At 26.5% G+C, this 20,316-nt stretch overlaps 3 protein-coding genes across 3 annotated transcripts; 1 reads left to right on the top strand and 2 right to left on the bottom strand.

Annotated features, from left to right (window-relative positions):
• Positions 1 to 4,632: 4,632 nt before the first annotated feature.
• Positions 4,633 to 8,013, bottom strand: LOC113386743 (cholinesterase 2-like). The gene is made up of 6 exons (XM_026624502.1): positions 7,828 to 8,013; positions 7,669 to 7,762; positions 7,300 to 7,571; positions 5,721 to 5,924; positions 4,885 to 5,651; positions 4,633 to 4,789 (listed from the first exon to the last, which is right to left on the bottom strand). Exons 1-6 carry the CDS (start codon positions 8,011 to 8,013, stop codon positions 4,633 to 4,635), a joined length of 1,680 nt encoding a protein of 559 aa, XP_026480287.1.
• A 4,020-nt stretch (positions 8,014 to 12,033) lies between these two features.
• LOC113386742 (cholinesterase 2-like) lies at positions 12,034 to 15,982 on the bottom strand. The gene is made up of 6 exons (XM_026624501.1): positions 15,956 to 15,982; positions 13,944 to 14,037; positions 13,583 to 13,824; positions 13,247 to 13,450; positions 12,408 to 13,183; positions 12,034 to 12,247 (listed from the first exon to the last, which is right to left on the bottom strand). Exons 1-6 carry the CDS (start codon positions 15,980 to 15,982, stop codon positions 12,034 to 12,036), a joined length of 1,557 nt encoding a protein of 518 aa, XP_026480286.1.
• Positions 15,983 to 16,091: 109 nt separating this feature from the next.
• On the top strand, positions 16,092 to 19,185 carry LOC113386741 (apolipoprotein D-like). The gene is made up of 5 exons (XM_026624500.1): positions 16,092 to 16,196; positions 16,817 to 16,948; positions 17,597 to 17,720; positions 18,241 to 18,397; positions 18,969 to 19,185. The coding sequence occupies exons 1-5, from the start codon at positions 16,092 to 16,094 to the stop codon at positions 19,183 to 19,185; spliced, it is 735 nt and encodes a 244-aa protein (XP_026480285.1).
• The last annotated feature ends 1,131 nt before the right edge of the window (positions 19,186 to 20,316 follow it).

Here is a 20,316-nt window from a genome sequence, read left to right as displayed (position 1 = left end):
ATGTTTCGATGAACATTCGCTGCCTGTTTCAGTGGCTTGACGAACACACCACTCCATGGCTCTGGTTTTTGTGGAGGCTGAAATAATAAAAAAATATGAAGAGCAATCTTATTTAGATTTTTATTAATTTACTAGTTAATATACTCTTCACAAATATAAATTGACTTAAATATAATTTTTCTTCTTTATACAAGTCATATACAGTGGGTCTTTCGATATGTCAAGTGCTAGTCTTAATGCCTTGTTTTGTATTGTCTGTGAGTTCGTTTCTGTTGTCGCTCTCCACACCCAAATGCATTTAACCCTTACCACTCGGATGCCGCCGCTCCGGCGACATAATTCATATAATTCGGAATTCGCGAGTAGAAAGGGTTAATTTATTACTGTTTTATATTTTTTTCACTGATTTATTTACCCCATACGTTAAAGTATATAATGAGATAATAATTAATGTATAATATTGGATGAATTTTATGATTTTTATTACCTGAAACGTAATTGCCCAACTGGTGCAGCAGCATATGGAATTCCACAAAATCCATATACTCCTTTCCATTTTCATTAACCAAAACTTTTCCTGATAAAGTGCCCTGGGCAATGTTACTGTAGGAGCACTCATTCTGGAAAAATTAATTTAATTATATATCATATAAACCAGAAGATATAATAAACAAACGATAATAACACTAGATTAATTAGATTAAAAATTATTATTAACAAAATGAACAAATTTTACAAATTGCATCAATTTTTTTGTAACCTAACTATAATTATAATATTTTTGAAAAATAAGAATTTCCATCACATTGTGAATTTTTTTTTAGATATAATAATATATAAATTTAAGTAAGTATATATTAATTATTGACAATATTTATATAATAAAAGTAATTAATACAAATGAATGCATTTTTATTGCATTTATATGAAAAGATAATTATAAATAACATATTAGATAAGAATGAGTGGTTTGCCAAAAGCAGGCAGGATTTTAAAAGATAATAATAATATGATATTTTAATAAAATTCTGATTTAAATAAGATTTCTGTAGTATTGTTGTAACTTAAGGAATAATACGTAATTTATGATTTACTAATTTGAATTCATTATTAAATAAATTTCAGTACAAATAAAAAGTAATTACACTACATTACTTACAGTAATTTATGATTTACAAATTTATTAGTATAAATTAACTTTTCAGGGGTTAGAAAAATAAGAAATACATAATTTGTGGTAGACCTTGAAAACACCATATAAAAATATTTTGTGATCAATAAAACTACAAATTTAACTTTGACAAATTCCGCTTTGATATAAAAGGTGTTAAGTAAATTAAATAACATGTCTTACTAACATTTTGAATTACAGGTGCCTTTATTTAATTTTTTCTACTTTTTAAGTGTTTTTTTGAAGTATTTGCTATTTAAATGAGATTATATCGTAAGTCAACTTTTATGCTAAAAATATTTATTATTCGTAATTATTCATTTGTTTTAAAAAATTATATGATTATGAACTAATATCGGAAAAATGTGGGAAATAATATGAGCATTAATAATTTCTAAGAAACTTTGAAAATTCCGTTTTCTGAACGGAAACACAAAAATTTTAAAAACAAATTGAACCAAAAAAGTATATAAAAAATCAAAATCATAAAATTCCTGAAAGTGTTATTTTCAGATTGTATATTCAATATTTTTTAGATTATCCTGAATATGATTTTCTACAATATTTTTATTATGAAGTAGTACATACTTTATATATAAGTCATAATATCCAGATATGTTTTATCTATATTGAATTAGAATCCGATAATATACTACAATGTATTCTAAAAAAATATTTTATTAAAACAGAAATATGTATATATTTTAAAAAAATAATACAAAAATCAAGTTTTTATGTAACTAACCATCACTTAAACTCGACCAATTTTAATCTTTTTTATTATGTCTGCATTACATGACAATTTTGATATCACATAAATTTTGATTTAAAATACATTCTGCTTTTAAGATATCACCAAATGTCAATTAATTTTAAAAAATATAATTGTAATCATTATAATATATATATATATATATATATATATATATATATATATCATCCAATTAAGCATTTTTGTATAATCACAATTTAGTGACTTGCAAATTTTTCATTATTTTAGATAATGTCACTTAATCAAAAAAACAAATATTATTTCAAGTAGATATAATTATTGCATAGATAAATAGAGAATTATGTGTAATCATCATTTGTTTAAAAATATTTAAAAAATTGTCAACAGTACTAAAAATTAATAACTATTTTTTATATATTTAAGTCTATTTAATAAATTGGTGCCGGAAATAAAGTTGTATAAAAATTAATGATTTTTGTTATTCATATATAATTGAATATCATAGTAATAAATTTTTGGTAAATAGAATTTTGGTTGTTACTGTTAATTTATATCGATTTATTAATTTAGAAACGTTTGAAATCAAATAAATATAATTTTATAAACAATAAACTTGACTCCAAAGTAATTTATTTTAATGATTTTAATTATTTATACAAATTGTTAATTGATTTTTAATTTAACTAATAAATATATTATTAAATATATTTTAAACATTTATTATTTATATAACCCAATAATTGGTCAGATATTTTTTTTAAATTATTATTTTAGTTGCAACTAATAAATTACATCATTTAAAAAATTTTAAAATTGTTTGAAATCAAATAAGTATATGTATATAAAATACTATAAAATTGTGTCCAAAATAATTTATTCTAAATAAATGATTTTACAAATTTTAATTATTTATACAATTTGTTGTATTACTTAAATTCACATCTAGATAATAAATATTTTATTAAATATATTTTGAATATTTAACATTTAAATAAATCAATAATTGGCCCGATATTTTTTTTAAATTATACTTTTTCAACGTTATACGTTTCAACTATTAAATTATTTCATTTAAAAAAAATTAAAATTGTTTTAAATCAATTAAGTATGTTTATAATAAACTATAGGGTGTATCCAAAAATATTAATTCTAAATGAACCTAATTTCAAATTTTAATTGTTTATACCAAGCGTTAATGAATTTTGCCTATAACTAATAATTATTTTGTTAAAATTTTTTTAAAACATTTAATATTTAAACAGCCTGATAATTGGCGATAACAATTCTTAATATTGGTGACCTTGATACGTTTGATAAAAAATGTAAAATATTTTTTTAAAATAATTTGATAAGTTTTTTGGTTAATAAATACTGAATTAATAATAAATATGAAAATATTAAATTAAACTTACTTTTAAAGTTTCTTAGAAAAACACTTGTGCACAACAACCGGTACCTGCACAAAGACTACAAATACAAAAGCCGACTGCTTTATCAAAACATAATTTCTAATTCCTCTAATGCAGGGGTGGTCAACCTAAAATTAAAATTTTAAAAGCAATATTAAAGAAAATTATTAATGCATACATTTGATAAGTTTTTAGAAATTTAATATTAATTTATGAAAGTAAAATAAAAGAGTTATAAAACAACACAAATGTACATGAAACAAATAATCAGAAATTGCGATAAAAAAAACCATGAGAAAAATTCCTTTGATAATTTTAATTCTTTTGAGAAAATTAAGTATAAAATTTTTATACTATTTATATTATTTTTAGTGTTAGTTTTAAATTATAATACAAGAAGAATTCATTTGTTATATGTATAATAAAAATTTGGATTGTTCAATGACATTATTCAACTATACGAGTTATGTAGAATAAACAATTATCAGTGATGTATTATTGTCAGTATTGATTTTAATTTAAGAAATAAAATGATTATGGTTTGTAGTTAAAACAAATGTTAGTCATCCCCGACAACTAATACCTTTAAAACTGTTTACCATAATAATAATAATACGAGAGACGTTTTATATGTGTTGGCAAGAACATAATTGACTTTATCTAATGATATGGTGGTAGACAAAACCTTGAACTAATTAAAATTAAATATATTTTCAGCTTGCTGATAGATAGAGCTACTATATAGAATATTCTATGTTATAGTGGTTAAGTATACAATATTTTTAAATGTAGTAATGCATAAAAAATTAAATAAATATAATAAAGTGCATAAAGCAATTAAAAATTATAATGAAAATTTAGTTCTTTCTGTGATATTTTAAAAGTATTGGTTTTGTTACCTTTTTCACCTTTTAAAGTATAACATATATAAAAACAAAAACATTTATTTGTTAAGTTAATTATCTCCTTTGAAGTGAAATATATTACTTTGTTTTTAAATATAATTTATTTTATTAATTTTTTTAAGCCTAACTATAGTTTTTTGTTATTAAAAATCATATTAGTGTAATTTTTAGCAAATTTTTATATTATATTTGTATATAACAAAAATAAATATAAATATAACATAACAGTCCAATGAAAGTCAATAAAATTAAATCAAACGTAATAAATATTAAAGTATTCTTCAAAATTATCTCACTATAAAACATTAATTTTCACAGATAATTTGTTCAAATTCTTACGTCGAAAAGAAATTATTGCATAATAGAAAACAGAAAAAGCACGCGTGTTTGTGGCTAAATATTTGGTAAACAGAATTAGTTTTTGCATTCAGCCATTATTTTATCCCAAGTGCTCATTCGAGATTGTTCATCCATATTTTTCATTTTTAAAGTTTGACCAATATCTAAATAGGAAATGACACCTTTATCAAGTGGCTTCCATTCCGCCGGCAATTTATTTGGAGTGGGATTTCTATGAATATTTAAAAAATAAATAATAATAAATAAATAAATTATTGTAGTAATCTGAAACAAAATATTATGGTTTTGAGTCTACAGATATCATACCCATTATCTGCAAAAGACTTCCACATATTTAGAATATTTTCTTGAACATTCCTATCATTTTGATTTGAAAGATGATTTGCCCCACCACTGCCGAAAAAATCATCTTTTGGTCTAAATAAATATTTATATTCTGCTCCGTGCGGAACTCCACGAAGATTTTTATATGATGATGTGGTATAGTCATTATCCTCATATGAAAATCTATAAAAGTATGTAGTGATTCCTGCATTTGCAAACTCCTTAGCAGTTTGGTAAATTCCGTAGATATAATGAGCATCACCTATCATATTGACAAATTGACCTTTTTTTTCATTTTCTGACAAGGATTTATCAAAATATGCTTTATTTAAAAGCTGTACGCATTGTTCTTTACTAGTTGTATCTTTACTATCGTTAGGTAAAAAAAGTGCCAACACTTCGTCAGAATAATTTATTACCCCAATATTTTCGTTTGCAAAATTTATTCCTTCATCCTTATTAAAGCCAATAATTACTTGCAAGCCCTTAGATTTTTTTAATTCTTCAGATGATTCTTTTACAGGTTTTTCTATTATTGCATCAGAACCTTTGTCGTTTTCAATAACTGGTAGGAAAGGTGATAAATTCATAGTTTTACCTTTTTGAGTAGTAATATCGATACTGGATTTAAGAAGATTTCCGCTAGAATATTGATTAGCAGTACTTCCTTGTAGCAAAGAAAGGTATACTTTTGCATTTGCATCGTCATACGTATTTATGTTCACTTTTTTGAGTAATTTTTTTGCTTCCTAAAAGAGAAAAAAACTCATACAGTAATTTAAAAATTCAAAAGTGATTGATTGTGTAATGTATAATACTTCCAATGGCTGGCGCTGCAAAGCCCAAGGGTTATGAGCAGATCCACTCTGTAAAATTGCTCGTTGGAATAAACTCCGACATGATTCACAAAGAATTAAATAATGTATACTTGCTGCTCCCGAACCACTTCCAAATACCGTTATTTTAGTTTTGTCTCCGCCAAAATTTTCAATTTCTTCATTAACCCATTTAAGCGCTTTAACCTGCAGGTTAATTCCAAATTATGTACTTCAATATCTAGGTACTAAAGTAAGCTTGGAAAATGACAGTAGTATTTTAAAATCGTAGAGCACTTCGATTCTAAAAACCTCCTTTTGCAATACTAATATCCGAAGTATGAATTCAATTATTAAAAAATATAACACAATAAGCGTGTGTCTAGTCATATAATATATGGATAATGTGATTGAACATAATACTTCACAATCCATTCCTAATAAAAATATATTGAACTAAACTCTACAAAATAATTTAGATATAATTATTTTATTATATTAATAATATTGTCATTATATTAATAATAATATATGGAAAATAATAATTTGTGGAAATTTAAAAAAATGTGTTATAGATTACTCTACCATAAAAAATTACAAAATTTTTTGTCAAACAAATTTTGTATTGTATAATATAAGTAATGAGTTTTTCGAGCGAGACGATATTTTAGATTTATAATTACTACTTCGATAGAAATAGGAAACTAGCTGTAAGTGGAATTCTGTCTTGAGGCAATTGTGGCATCGTGCCTTAAGGCAAATTGCTGGAACTTCCCGCACCGTAACGAAATGTTCGAGGAATACTGAATGTTTTCAAATAGATTATTATAAATATTGTAACATAATTGTCTAATATTTATAAGAATTATATAAACTGAATTGCAGAGTTGAAATTATTTGTTTAAAGTATATTAGAACTATAGTCAGAATAAAAATAAAATCTGAAATATTTCTGAAAGTTCTTTGAATCATTTAAATCGGACGCTTAGTTCTCTCAAAAACTGCCATTTTTTACATATTTAGCTCCGTATCTTCGAAATGGCTGGGCCTACCTTTGCCAAAAACTAATAAACACTTCTCCCAATCATTACTAATTGAATGTTTTTTAGATCATTCAAATCGGATACTCCGTTCGCTCAAAAATTCGATTTCTATTTTCTGCACTCTTTGCTCCGTATCTCCGAAACGGCTGGACCTGCCTTTCCCAAAAACTAATCAGCTCTTTTCCCTATCAATAGGAATCGAATGTTTTTTGAACCATTCAAATCGGTTGATCCGTGCGCCCTAAAACGTGACTGGAAATTTGTATCCACACGTACATACACACACACATACACACATCCATTTTTTCTGAGGTATGCCAAAACGTTCAGAAACCTTCAAAACGTCGAGAAATGTAAAAATTTTCAATTCCGATTTTCGGCCCATTACAATAACTTACCCTACGGGAAGTTAATTATCATAGATGAATCTAATGTTAGTTACTAATATTGAAGCATGCAGTAAATAGTATATCTAATGATATCATTCATTTTAATTTTATTTTAAATAATAAGCTAAACATAATGCTTGTCGAACCCACCTGGTCTTTTAAACCCATATTGCCAGGTAATTGCTTGTTTCCAAAACTTAGAAATCCAAATACACCTAAACGATAATTCACAGTAACCACAACAACTCCTTTATGAACAAGATAATCTGGTCTCACATTTCCGTAATTCCCTGAACCTTTATCAAATTTACCATCATGAAACCATACCATCACGGGATATTTTGGATTCTTAAGATTTGTATGCTTTTCTGATGTAGGGACGCTGGGTGAGTAAATGCTTAGATACAAGCAATCTTCATTTCCTAAAAATATTAAGAAACTTGTGTAATTTAGTGTTTCAGATATTTTCAGTGCACATCGATAAATTACAAGTAAATATTGGTAATGAAATGAAATTACCTACTGGAGAAGATGTAGATGTTGGTGCTTGCACACACATGTTTGGATCTTTCCTTCCATCATGATAGGTAAAGTATTTGGGGCTCTCGGGACTCTAATTTTTAGCATTTATTAGGAAGTGGTATGATATATATTCGAAACTTGGTGTTTAAATATTACCATAAAACGATTCTTTCCGGTTGGAGCTTGAGCATACGGGATTCCCAGAAAATAGTCGTAGGATTTACCATCTTTATTTCGATAAAAATCTCCTTGAACAGTCCCTTGTGATGTGGTAACTTTATATATGTAAATAGCATAAACTTCAAAAATTGAACACATCAAAAATGTGCAAATCAACTTCATGTTAGAGCTTAAGCATTTAATTTTTCTGCATATTAAAATGTTCGGGTAATAATTAGGTGTATTTAATAAATAGTTAAAATTACGTAATAAAAAATAATATAATTGTTTATTTTGCTAATACTTTGTATAGCCATTTTTTCCATTTGTATTACGAAATTTTTTTATAATTTTGCAATAAAAATGTTAAACATATTAACAAATAAATTAAGTAATGATAAGAAAAATAACTAATGAAGCATTCAGTAAATAATATTTTTCTCTCCAAGCTCGAATCATTTTAATTAAATAGTTTTTGAAGAATTTTTATTTTTTTAACTAAATAGCATTATTAAAAAGCTATACTTTTACTTGATAAAAAGATTTAGTATAGCCTATTTTCATAAATAGATCAATAATTTTGCAAATTAGCAAAAAATTGTAAGATAATGTGTTCATTGTCATAAAATTAATTAAGTACACCCAGGCCTCGCTATACGGCCGCTCTTTATACGGCCTTTCGCTATAACGGCCCTCTTTAATTAAGGAACGTTTTCGATATACGGCCTAAAATGTTTTGCTATAACGTCTTTTTTAACTTTGCGTAGGCCAAGTTACAGTAATCGCAAAAAAATCGAAAATGAAAATTTTTATATATCTTTACGTTTCAAAGTTTCAAACGTTTTGGAAAAACTATAATATCAACGATGCTGTTGAGAACATTAGTGAATCCTGGAAGAAATTGAAATCAACAACAATGAACCATGTTTGGAAAAAAAATATGGCCTGAATGTATAAAAACTACCGATGCAGAAGTTAATTTCCTTCCTGAAGTTAGACAAAACATTTTGGATTTAGCACATTATCTTGGTTTTGAAGATTTAAACGAATCTGATGTGCTGGATCTACATGCAGCTGATAGGGAACCCCTTTCATTTGAGGAACTCATTCAGTTGCAAGCAGAAGTTTTTTAAATGTTTTTGAAGTTTATTATTTTATGTAAAATTTATGTTCTTGTTAAATATGTTTATAATTTAAACAAAATAAAAAAATAAAATGCATTTTTGATGATAAACCATATTATATATTTATTAAATTTGGAACCGATCCCATTGAATTTGTATGAATACGTATTAGAATAATTGATTCGATATACGGCTTTTCGCTTTACGGCCAAGTTTTGCGGAACGTATCTAGGCCGTAAAGCGAGGCCCCAGTGTAATTAAATAATTTAAATAAATAACCGTACATTGAAAGCTTGCGATTAGTTATAAAGTAATCATTCATCCGATATTTATTTTTCTTTCAATACCAAGTTTACTAATTATAAGACATATAAAAACATGTGCTGATAAATTATGAAATTATAGAAAAAATCGAATGACATAGGTTCTAACAATTTTGGGAAAAAGATACAAATGTAAATATTATGTAGATAGTACAAACACAAATTTTATAAAATATTGTGCAAAATTATAATTATACAAAACTTATGTAACAATTCATAAATAAGTATACTCGATAAATATTTGCACTATAAAATTGTATTTATAATTGTCAAAAAATACAATTAAAAAAATATTCATTAACATAATTGAAGACTTATCGCAAATTTTTATTTTACGCAAATTTCAATATAGATAAATTTTTGTTAATTTTAGGTTTTGGATTTTGAATTAAAAAACACAAATGATCGATAGGTAAAATAATGCATAAATATTTAGTTAAATTATTAGTAATTAGAAATATAAAAATGAAATTAACAGTGCTGAGATGAAAATGATACAAGGTTATGAAGAAATAAGAATTTTATACTACTACTTTATATTTTTTATTTTGCTGTAACACATTACATTTTATTAACATTACATTACTGTTTTACTAGAAAAACTAGTTGTTTTGGTATTTAGCCTTGAGGCAAATTACATGAACTTCCCGATATGTGTAAATAATCGACTTGATCAAAAAAATGTGTAAACTAGCTGTAAGTGGAATTCTGTCTTAAGGCAATTAGGGCATCGTGCCTTAAGGCAAATTGCTGGAACTTCCCGTACCAAAAATTATTATTTTTTTAAAAACGATTAACATTTTTGAAAAAAAAAATTACTTCGAAAAAATAAGATTTTTGACAAACAATTAGACAAAAAATTACTTTTTTTTGAAAAAATTTTTTTTTTTAATTTTTTTTTTTTGAAAAAAAAAATTTTCTTTATTTTGACATATTTTGAAAAATCTAAACTTTTTTTCAAAGCGATCGTACTGCTTTAACTGCATAAAGACGAAATATCAAACCGCGTAAGCGCCGCGTCGACGTCTAACGCGTAAACATTGGTACGGAACCCATAGGAATGTAAACCAAAATTATACTTATTGTTAAAATCTCTATAAAATATCTGGTAATTTGATGTGCATATGTCTAATGATCATTTTTGACCGCCAAATGGCATTTTTTTTACTTTTTTCATTAGATCTCCGAAACCGCTAGACCTGCCTTTATGAAACTTTGATCGGTTCTTTGCCTTGTCAATACAAGTAAAATGTTTTTTGAATTATTAAAATCGGACGCTCCGTTCTTTTAAAAACTGAGTTACCGTTTTCGGCACTTTTTGCCCCGTATCTTCGGAACGGCTAGACCTGACTTCGCCAAAAACTAATCAGCACGTCTCCTTATCAATACGAATCGAATGTTTTTTGAATTATTCAAATCGGTTGATCGGTGTTCCCGAAATCGTCGACGAAAATTTGTATCCGCACATACATACACACACGCACACACACACACACCACACCACACACACATACATCCATTTTTTCTAAGGTATGCCAAAATATTCAGAAACCTTTGAAACGTCGAGAAATGCAAAAATTTTCATTTCGATTTTTTGCGATTACTATAACTTGCCCTACGGGAAGTTAATAATATACTTCATCAATCCTACTTTAAAAAAAACGATAATAATTTTAGCAAAGTTTGACGAATTTTTAACATTAAACTACTTGTTGTAAGGCTGTAATATTACAGTAAGTTCTATAAGACCATGATCTATATCGCCAAAAAAAGTTCCATGAAAAACGGCTTAAATTTTTTTTAACAGTTAATTACAAGAAAACGGCTCGGTAGATTTTCACCTAAAATTAATCAGCATCATTCCCAACTAATATCTTTCGAACAGTTTTTGATTTTTTAAAATCGGTTCGGTAGGATGAGCTTAAATGTGGACGAAAAGTTCAACACTTTTTTTCAAATTACAAAGAAACGGCTTGGCAGATCGTTGCACAAAACTGACAAACGATAGTCCTCACCGAAATACATCAAATGGCTTTTGAATTTCTAAAATCGGTTCAGGCGTTTTCGAGAAAACGTCGATCAAAAGTCTAATTTTGACAAATGCCAAAAAGACCATACTGATTTTTGCAAACTTTGACGAATTTTTAAAGCTGAACCAGTTGTCGTAGGGCCGTAATATTTTAGTATGACCTAGAAAACTATGGTATCTACCGTCAAAAAAATAATCATAAAAATCGTCGAAATTTTTTTTTAAAACTTTATTACAAGAAAACGGCCCGGCCGATCTCTACCAAAAACTAATCAGCACGATTCCCAACCAATATCTTTCGAACGATTTTTGAATTTTCAAAATCGATTCATAACTGCGGGCTAAAACGTGGACGAAAGAGTTTTCACTTCTCTGCTATTTACGAAGAAACTGTTTGGCCGATTGTCGCACAAAACTGACAAACAATAGTCCTCATCGAGATACATCGAATGGCTTTTAAATTTTTGAAATCGGTCCAGCCGTTTTTTGAGGAAAACGGCGATTTACGGCAAAAAATCTGTTGGGCACACGCACACACACACACACACACACACACACATACTTTTTCCAAATTTGGTCTCATTCGATTCAGAATGGCTTGAAACGTCGAGAAAACATAAAATTAGCGAATCGGATTTTTGATGAAAACATAAACTTCTCCTTCGGGAAGTTAATAAATTATATATATATCGTGGGCCAATAATAATTTCAGCAGTACCACAAGAAGTTATTGATACGATTTCTTTGATTTTTTATTTTCGAGTCGTATATTGACAGCCTGATAAACTTGTTTCCACTTTTTCATTCTTCCAAACTCAGACGCACTAAAATCACGCATTTTAAAATCATTGAGATCAAAATATTCTTTCTTCTCGTTGAAAGTTTTCCACAACCCATCCAAGTTTCCTATTTGATACCAATGGCTTGATGTAGTGGGATTTCTGTAATTAAAAAAGCAAATAAATAATAGTATTCTGTATAAATGTCTGAAAAAAATCTCAGAATAAGATTGATATCGTAAACAGCAAGTTTGCATTTTAGTATACTAAAAATATTTCTCAATATAATACAACTAATAATATGCCAATAATAACCACTCACTTATACTTTGCAAAATTAGTCCAAAGTTCAACAATTTTTTTATGTTTCTCTTTATTCGAGCCTGTAATTTCATTACTATTAAATATATATTTCACCTCGTCCCCATGATTAGCTCCAGTAATTTTTTTACTTTCCTCGCACAATTTATTTTTCAATTTGCTATCGCTTATAGAAAATCTATATACATAAGTATTAAAACTGTCTCTTAAGTTAATCATTTTTTCTGCTGTTTTGTAAATTCCAAAAGTATACCAAGCATCACCCATCATTTTAACAAAATGTTCTTGATAGGTATCATTCTGATCTAATTTATATTCTTCAGCCAATGCTGCATTGATTGTTTTACCATCTACGGTATGGTTTTTAGTATAAACAACTTGTCTTGGTAAATATTGATCTAGATTATGGTTTTCCATCCAATTAGAATCAATATTTTGTACATAATTTAGTATTTTAATTCCTTCAGCATCGTTAAATCCCAATATAATGGGACGCCACTTTATCATATTAATTTGTAAATAATCCATTGCTTCGTCAGTTGTTTTGTTAATTATAGCATCTTTGGAAGTATTTAGTTCTATAACTGGAGCAAAAATAGGATCAATTTGCTGCAGTTTATTATCAGAGGAGAGTACTTTCTCGGCAGCATCAAATATTTTTCTTGTGTCGAAACTTTTGAAATCGTAATTTTTTGATCGCACTTCTTCTTTTGGTTTACTTGGTTCATTTTGGTTTTTGGGATAAAGACCCAAATTAGTTAAGAATAATTTAGCATGCTGTGTAAAGTAAAATTTATTATTTACTCATTATATATAAACCTCATACTTATTTATATTTACCTCAAAAACCTTGTTCTGCAGACCCCATGGATTAAATGCAGATCCGCTCTGCATTATTGCTTTATCAAAATTATACCTAGCTCCTCTATGCAATAATAAATAATGTATACTAGCAGCACCAGCATCAGTACCAAATAATGTTATTGAATATTTGTTTCCTCCAAACTTTTCTATGTTTTCCAGAATCCAATTTAAAGCCATCATCTAAAAAATAAAAGTAAATGATGAAAGAAAGATCCTCATATTTCAACACATTTTATAAACAAGAAATTAACAGTTTTATTGGCTTTTGTATCCTAATAAAGCTCTATGACCAATTTCTGAATTTATTACTACCTGATCTTTAAGGCCCGCATTTCCTGGAATTTCTTCACTTTGCAAGCTCAGGAATCCAAAAACACCCAATCGATAGTTAATTGATACCACAATGACTTGTTCATGGACCAAGTCACTTGGATCTATGTTTCCGGAACCAGAATTGAATTTTCCACCATGTATCCATACCATAACTGGATATCCAAGATTTTCACGTTTCAAACTTGGTGTGTAAATATTCAAATACAAACAGTCTTCGGCACCTTGAAAAGCAACTTACGATAAATTTTTACTCCTTTATTTAATAGTCAAATTTAATAAAGAAAAGCATTTTTTAAAAGTTTATTTTTGTGTATAATTACAAATAAAATATATAAATTACCTGTATAAGCACCACCAGAAGAAGCTTTCTGAACGCAAACAGATTTTCCATCTTTCTTTTGGTCATAATTTTTTCCATCTAACTTTTGAGGTGACTGCAAAACATAGATAAAAATGCAATAACATTTTATAAATAGTTAGAATAAATTAGTATTTTTAACTTTAAATTTCTAAAACTACTTACCTTAAAACGTAAATCGTCGATCGGAGGTTTAGCATAAGGAATTCCAAGGAATTGACATATAATTTATGCCATTTTGTTTTATATTCATATCCTTCGAGTTTACCATTTGTGTAGTGACTTCACAATTAGGACATTTTGCAAGTACATAATGTAATATAATGACAAAAAACAAAACTTCATAAATTTTGATCATAATCTTTGATACAAATTTGTAGTAGATACATGAACACTAACTTAATTGCATATTTTTAATAATATGTACGCACGTTTGAATTTGCATAAAATAAAGATGTCGCAATTATTAGAAAATTTATATTCGAAAACAAAGTAAATAACAGTTTCAATAAAGAAAGCGAAAAAAATCATTCTTTTCCAGAAGCTTGTCATACACGTAATATTACTATTAAATATTGCAAAAAAAAATATCATATCAACAATATTTTAAATAATAAATAGAAAACTGTAAAATACTTTAAAAATTATATATGAGCATTGTAATGATAATCATATAAAGTGTTTAAAAATATAATTTTGATATTTTATGTTAATTTGTTTTTTTATTTATTTTGTTTATTAACCAATTTTAAGTATTTATGTAATAATAATGATTCTAAAATGATATCATTAATCCCGATCGTTCCATCGATTTCCTTTAAATTTTTTAATTTTTAAATTTATCCAAAATATTTGGAGTAAGTTCTAAAGAAAAAGAAAATTATCTATTAAACTTAAATTAGTTAATTATAGAAAGTTGATTTGATTATCATACAAAAATAAACTAAATAAATTGCCCAGAACAAATATGGTTCAACAAAAAAAACTCTTCGGATGATTTTTCAATCAACAAAAAAAAGTTCTACATACATTTAATAACATATACGTCGGATGTTACTTCTCACTTTAATTTTTTTTTAATTTCTGATTAACGTTCTCTATTTTTCTTGCAATTTTTAATATAACTGATCTGAAAAACTTTCGATTTTGCATACTGTGTTTATTAATTTGTGTTTTATTTTATGAATATTGTTATAGTCTACTAAATATGAATCATGCCATGACGCTAAAATCATCAGCTTCCGTTTTGGAGATGATAAATATATACTACATTGATATTCATTTTTCGGTCTGCAGAATTAATTTTGATTGAAATTTAGTGAATATATTTGTTAGAAATATCACCTGTTAATTTTTTTTTGTTACACTTTATAAGCCGGCTAGAATACGCGAATTTATTTATTCATCAAATTTTTAAGTTTGCATAATCATGATTTTTTTTTAATCTCATTACATATTTTGTAATATGTGAACATCACGTATTAAATACACTAAAAATATAATGATGTTTTTACAATTCTAATTAAAACAAGAAAATATATTTTTTTCGATATATCCCAGTCGAAAGACTAGTTTTGAACCTTATTACAATTTTCAAGATCAATTATAAATTTATAAATTTTTTGTAAAAATTTAAAATGAATTGCAATCAAAGTTAATTAGGTGTTCAATAAGCTGCTGTGAGTGAGTGATAGTAAATCCTATTTATTTATTAATTTAATTAACTATGAATCAATTTCCAATATATAGGTAAAAATTCGGTAAAAAGATTCAAATCGAAATCGAATAACAATTAGGAAGCTACCAGAACAATGGTGGACCTTTCTAATTATTTTATATTATTTTTAATATTTATAATTCGTTGATGCATGGTCTCAAATAACTGTTTTTTGGAATCATATGTACAACATTTTTCAAAACAAATTTTAAACCCAAAATCCTATCATTCATGACTAACTGAACAAATAATCAGTAAACTATGACAGAGAGTTCACCATCATTGGTGCAAATGATAACCGCATTGTAAAATTTATCGCAAAACATGGAATTATAGTTTGAAAGTTTCAATAGATAGCAAACAAATTAAATCAAAGTAACATAATATGTAAAGTGGAACATTGCAGTGCTAAAATGAGTGTTTTAAAAATGAACAAATTAATATTATTAATTTGTGTATATTTAATTGTCAGTTGTGAGTGCTACAAAACTGTAACGGATGAGAGTCAGTGCCCGAAAGTCAGTAAAAAATAATAAAATTTTGAAATAAATTAAATAATATATATATATTATATATATATATATAATTGTTGAAGAATTATGATACAATTGCAGTCAAAGTAATTGATTGATTTTGTGAAGTATTAGTTTGTCATATAGTTTCTGTTCCAAAAGTTATACTAAATGACATACTCTATGCTTTTATTTTAAAATTATAGAATTAATGTATTATTTAGCACACGAGTTTGACCAGAATTATTCCAGTTCTAATTGCGAGTTCAACCTTAAAATTAGAATAATCTAACGTCAAACACAGTGATATCCATTTACCCATTAAACAGAAGATCTAATATATGTTTCGAAGCAAAAAATAGTAGAATTTCAAAATTGCCTGAAAAACATATAATGCAACTAATGTCAGAAAATAGTGATACATTGTAAATCATAAGTACATATAGCATCTTCTATGTATATCGCCTTTATATAAATATTTACTCAACTTTGAATTACAATAAAAAATGTTGCAAATGAATATATAATAATAGATAAATATTTACTATTTTTTGCATTATACATTATTTTTTATAATGTAAATATTAGTACTTAGAACAGATTTCTTATGAATAATTAATTTATAGGTTCGAGCTGCCAGAAATTTTGATATTACCGGAATTGTTGGACAATGGTACGTTGTCCAATATTATGCATCTTCTGAGGAATTACCATTGTACAGTTGTATGAGGGCTGTTTTTATGCAAAATGCATTAGAAGTAAGTTACAGACATAAGTGTAAAATTAAGATTAACAAATTAAATAAAACTAGACTTTCATCAATCCTACTGGTTTGTGGAAGTCTTAAAGTAAAGTGAAATCTTATAGTAAAGTCAAGTATTAAGTTAAAATCCAGTTTTGAAGTAATGTCAAGTATTTAGGTAGAGTCTAGTATAAAATTTTGATATATTTAAATTTTTAAGATCATCTCTTTGATTTTGTTCTAAAGAACATGAAAAAATTCGTACAATGTACTAAGAAATAATTTTCAAAATTCCATATAAGTTAATTGCGCACCTTTTCTTTGCCGAATAGTACTTAAAACTTGAAACCCACAAACTGCCGTTTAAAATTTGAGTTTATAATAGTTCTAAAATAAAATAATGCAGAAGTTATCTATCTATAAAAATGAATGAAAAAGTAACAAAATATATTGATGAAATCACAAGTTTACAGTACTACTGCAACTCATATTTAAACCAATTACAATGATAGTCTTTGCATCCAAAAATAAAGTTTCAATTTTGAAGAACTCGAAGTAACATTAAATGCTCATAGAAGACAATTTTGGTTTCAAGATTAAACAAATATTAGCGACTCCAAACACCAGCATTGCAGTTTTTATTGAAACATAAAATTATTTACAGGTTGATATGAACTTCACATATATGTTTGCTGATGATCCTTTATTTGAACAATTAGAAGGAAATATAACATGGACCATTCCAAATCCAGACACCATGGCACATTGGGTACACAAAGAAGACACTTGTAAGATAAATGTTTAAATCAAATTTTAAAAATGCAAATTTGACTATTCCTGATGTCTGAATAAAATATGGAAGAATTTTGGCAAAACATTGATGAATAAAATACAATGAAATTCGCCTCTTGTGTGAGGCGTTTATATGGAGAATTGAGTGAACATAGTTTTGGATGAATTTTTCGTGTCAACACTTTTTTCCAAATTAGACAATTTATTCTATTAACTTCCTCAAGAAGGAGTTATGTTGTTGCCAGAATAACCAATTTGCTTATTTTAGTTTTTCTTGACATTTTAACTCATTCTGAATCTTCTTACAATAACACTTGAAAAATATTAAAAATAATATTCTTGTACATTTGCGTTGCATCTAAAACAAAAAAATTACCCATAAAGTACCCTCCACAGATTTTTTTTAAATGAACTCGATATTAGATTTATATGCCAACTAATTTTTGTAGAGTTTTATATAAATCTAATTGTGTTATTTATTAAAAAATATTTAATAATTATAAATTATTATTTTAGATGAAGGAGTATACAACACATATGTGCTGGACTCTGATTACAAGGATTGGACTTTGCTGATGCATTGTGCAGAAAAAGAAGAAAGTACCAGATATTTATCAGCACTTTTGCTATCCCGAAAACCAGATTTAACAATTAATGTCATTTCATACCTCAGGTAGAATAATCTTACATTTTTACAATTATTAAAAACATACATATATACCTACTAATATAGAATCATTAGTCAAGAATTTTTTTTAAGAGTACCTTATATGGCAAAATACACGTAGAGTATCAATACGAACGTATGTGATGTTTTTAGCAAATCAAAAAATTATAATATAAATGCATCCCAAATTTGATTGAATAATATTGCATGAACATTCCCAAATTTGTCGACTAACTACAAAAAATAATTGAAATTAATGTCAACATAGAGTACAAACAAATTAATGTCAACATATAGTACAAAAATAAAATGCTCTGGCTAGTCTATTTCCGAAAAATACTCCTAGCACGCCGATAACAACTGATATTTACCGGGAATAAATTTATAGTTAGTATAATATATATTTGAATTTTTATATTTTTATACACTGGGATTCATTAACTTAATGTTTTTTTTTTAAACTTAGATTTACTATCGAAAATTCAATAACTTAATGATTTTTTTAATAAACTTAGATTTACGATCAAAAATATCTGTACGAAGTGAAATGTATTTTTATACAATTTTTTATTTCCAGAGACAAATTACCAAAATACGGCATCGACACAGAATATCTGTTCCCAATGGACCAGAAAAATTGTAAACCAGGAATACCAAGAACTTTGGATCCATTTGCCAGAAAATTAGTTATTCCAGGAAACGATAATGTTTCCTCCAATGGTGGAGGCAAAAAGAAACATCCATTACAAAGGCATCATAAAAAACGAAGGCAGGAAAGATCTGAATATTATTGAAAAATATTAAAGAAAATACTTAATATCGAACTATTACATACTAATCGAGTTAATAATTTATCATTACTACTTGTCACTAGAAGATGTTAAGATAATACTCAAAGAACTTTTATACTAATGAAACAAAATATATTTTTGTTACTCAATACTCAAAATATTACGCACTGCCAGAAATATTGAAGATATAAACAAATATTTTACAAAATTATTTTTTTACTTAAAATTTTTCATACATATGTCGTATTCTGATTTAACACATTAATCAAATAATTCAAATGTTCAATGATAATATTAAGATTTTTTAACTAAATGCATATGCGCAACACAAAGGTTAGATTTTTCTTAGTTATTTATTACAATCATCATATCTTTAATTATTAATTACCTATTAATTATTATAACCCAATAATTAATTTTTAATGATTATACTATACGATAATGGTCGATATGAATTGTATAATGGGAAATTCGAGCCGAGTTCCTCAAGATCCAAACGCATTTAGTAATCAACAAACACGAATTTTGATAACAAATATTATGTGAATGACTACAACAATGCACTGTTGACATTCGATCGTTTTTATTCAAGCCGATACTAAACATGTGACTCTAAAACTTTATGGAAAATTTTTAATTTAAATTGATCTTCTTCAGATCGCATTCCAATTTTTTTATATTTTCCCAAACATTTGTGGCTTTTTTATAAATGATGAAAAATCATTATACTATAATGTTATCAAGACAGCCAATTTCAATATTTATGACTTTTGCTAGACTTTTGGACCACAAATAGCATTTTCATACACAGAAGTGGGATCATTATAGGTTGCTCCTACTTGAAAGTCACATTGATCACTAAAACCAAAATAGTTGTTTAAAAACATTTAATTTTTTTTTTATTTGCATGCATAGTATTATAATTTTGTTGAACAAAAATTTGGCCTATAGATGTATTTCACATAAAATTAGCTTTTCCAGGCAATATTGCAAAAAGTCAAAATATCATCAAATTTAGAACAAGGCATTCATAGAATTATCTTCTAATAACAATATTATATATCAAAAATATTATAAATAGTTAAAAAATTGTCAATAATAAACGATCATCACAACAACTTATAAAATGCCTAA

The sequence above is a fragment of the Ctenocephalides felis genome, unplaced genomic scaffold (assembly GCF_003426905.1).
Source record: "Ctenocephalides felis isolate EL2017-DRISC unplaced genomic scaffold, ASM342690v1 CF-g0.4_SCAFFOLD_03571, whole genome shotgun sequence".
In the NCBI taxonomy this organism is placed as follows: Eukaryota; Metazoa; Arthropoda; class Insecta; order Siphonaptera; family Pulicidae; genus Ctenocephalides; species Ctenocephalides felis.
Note: the sequence above shows the minus strand (reverse complement) of the source record. Positions and strands in the feature narration are given on the sequence as shown.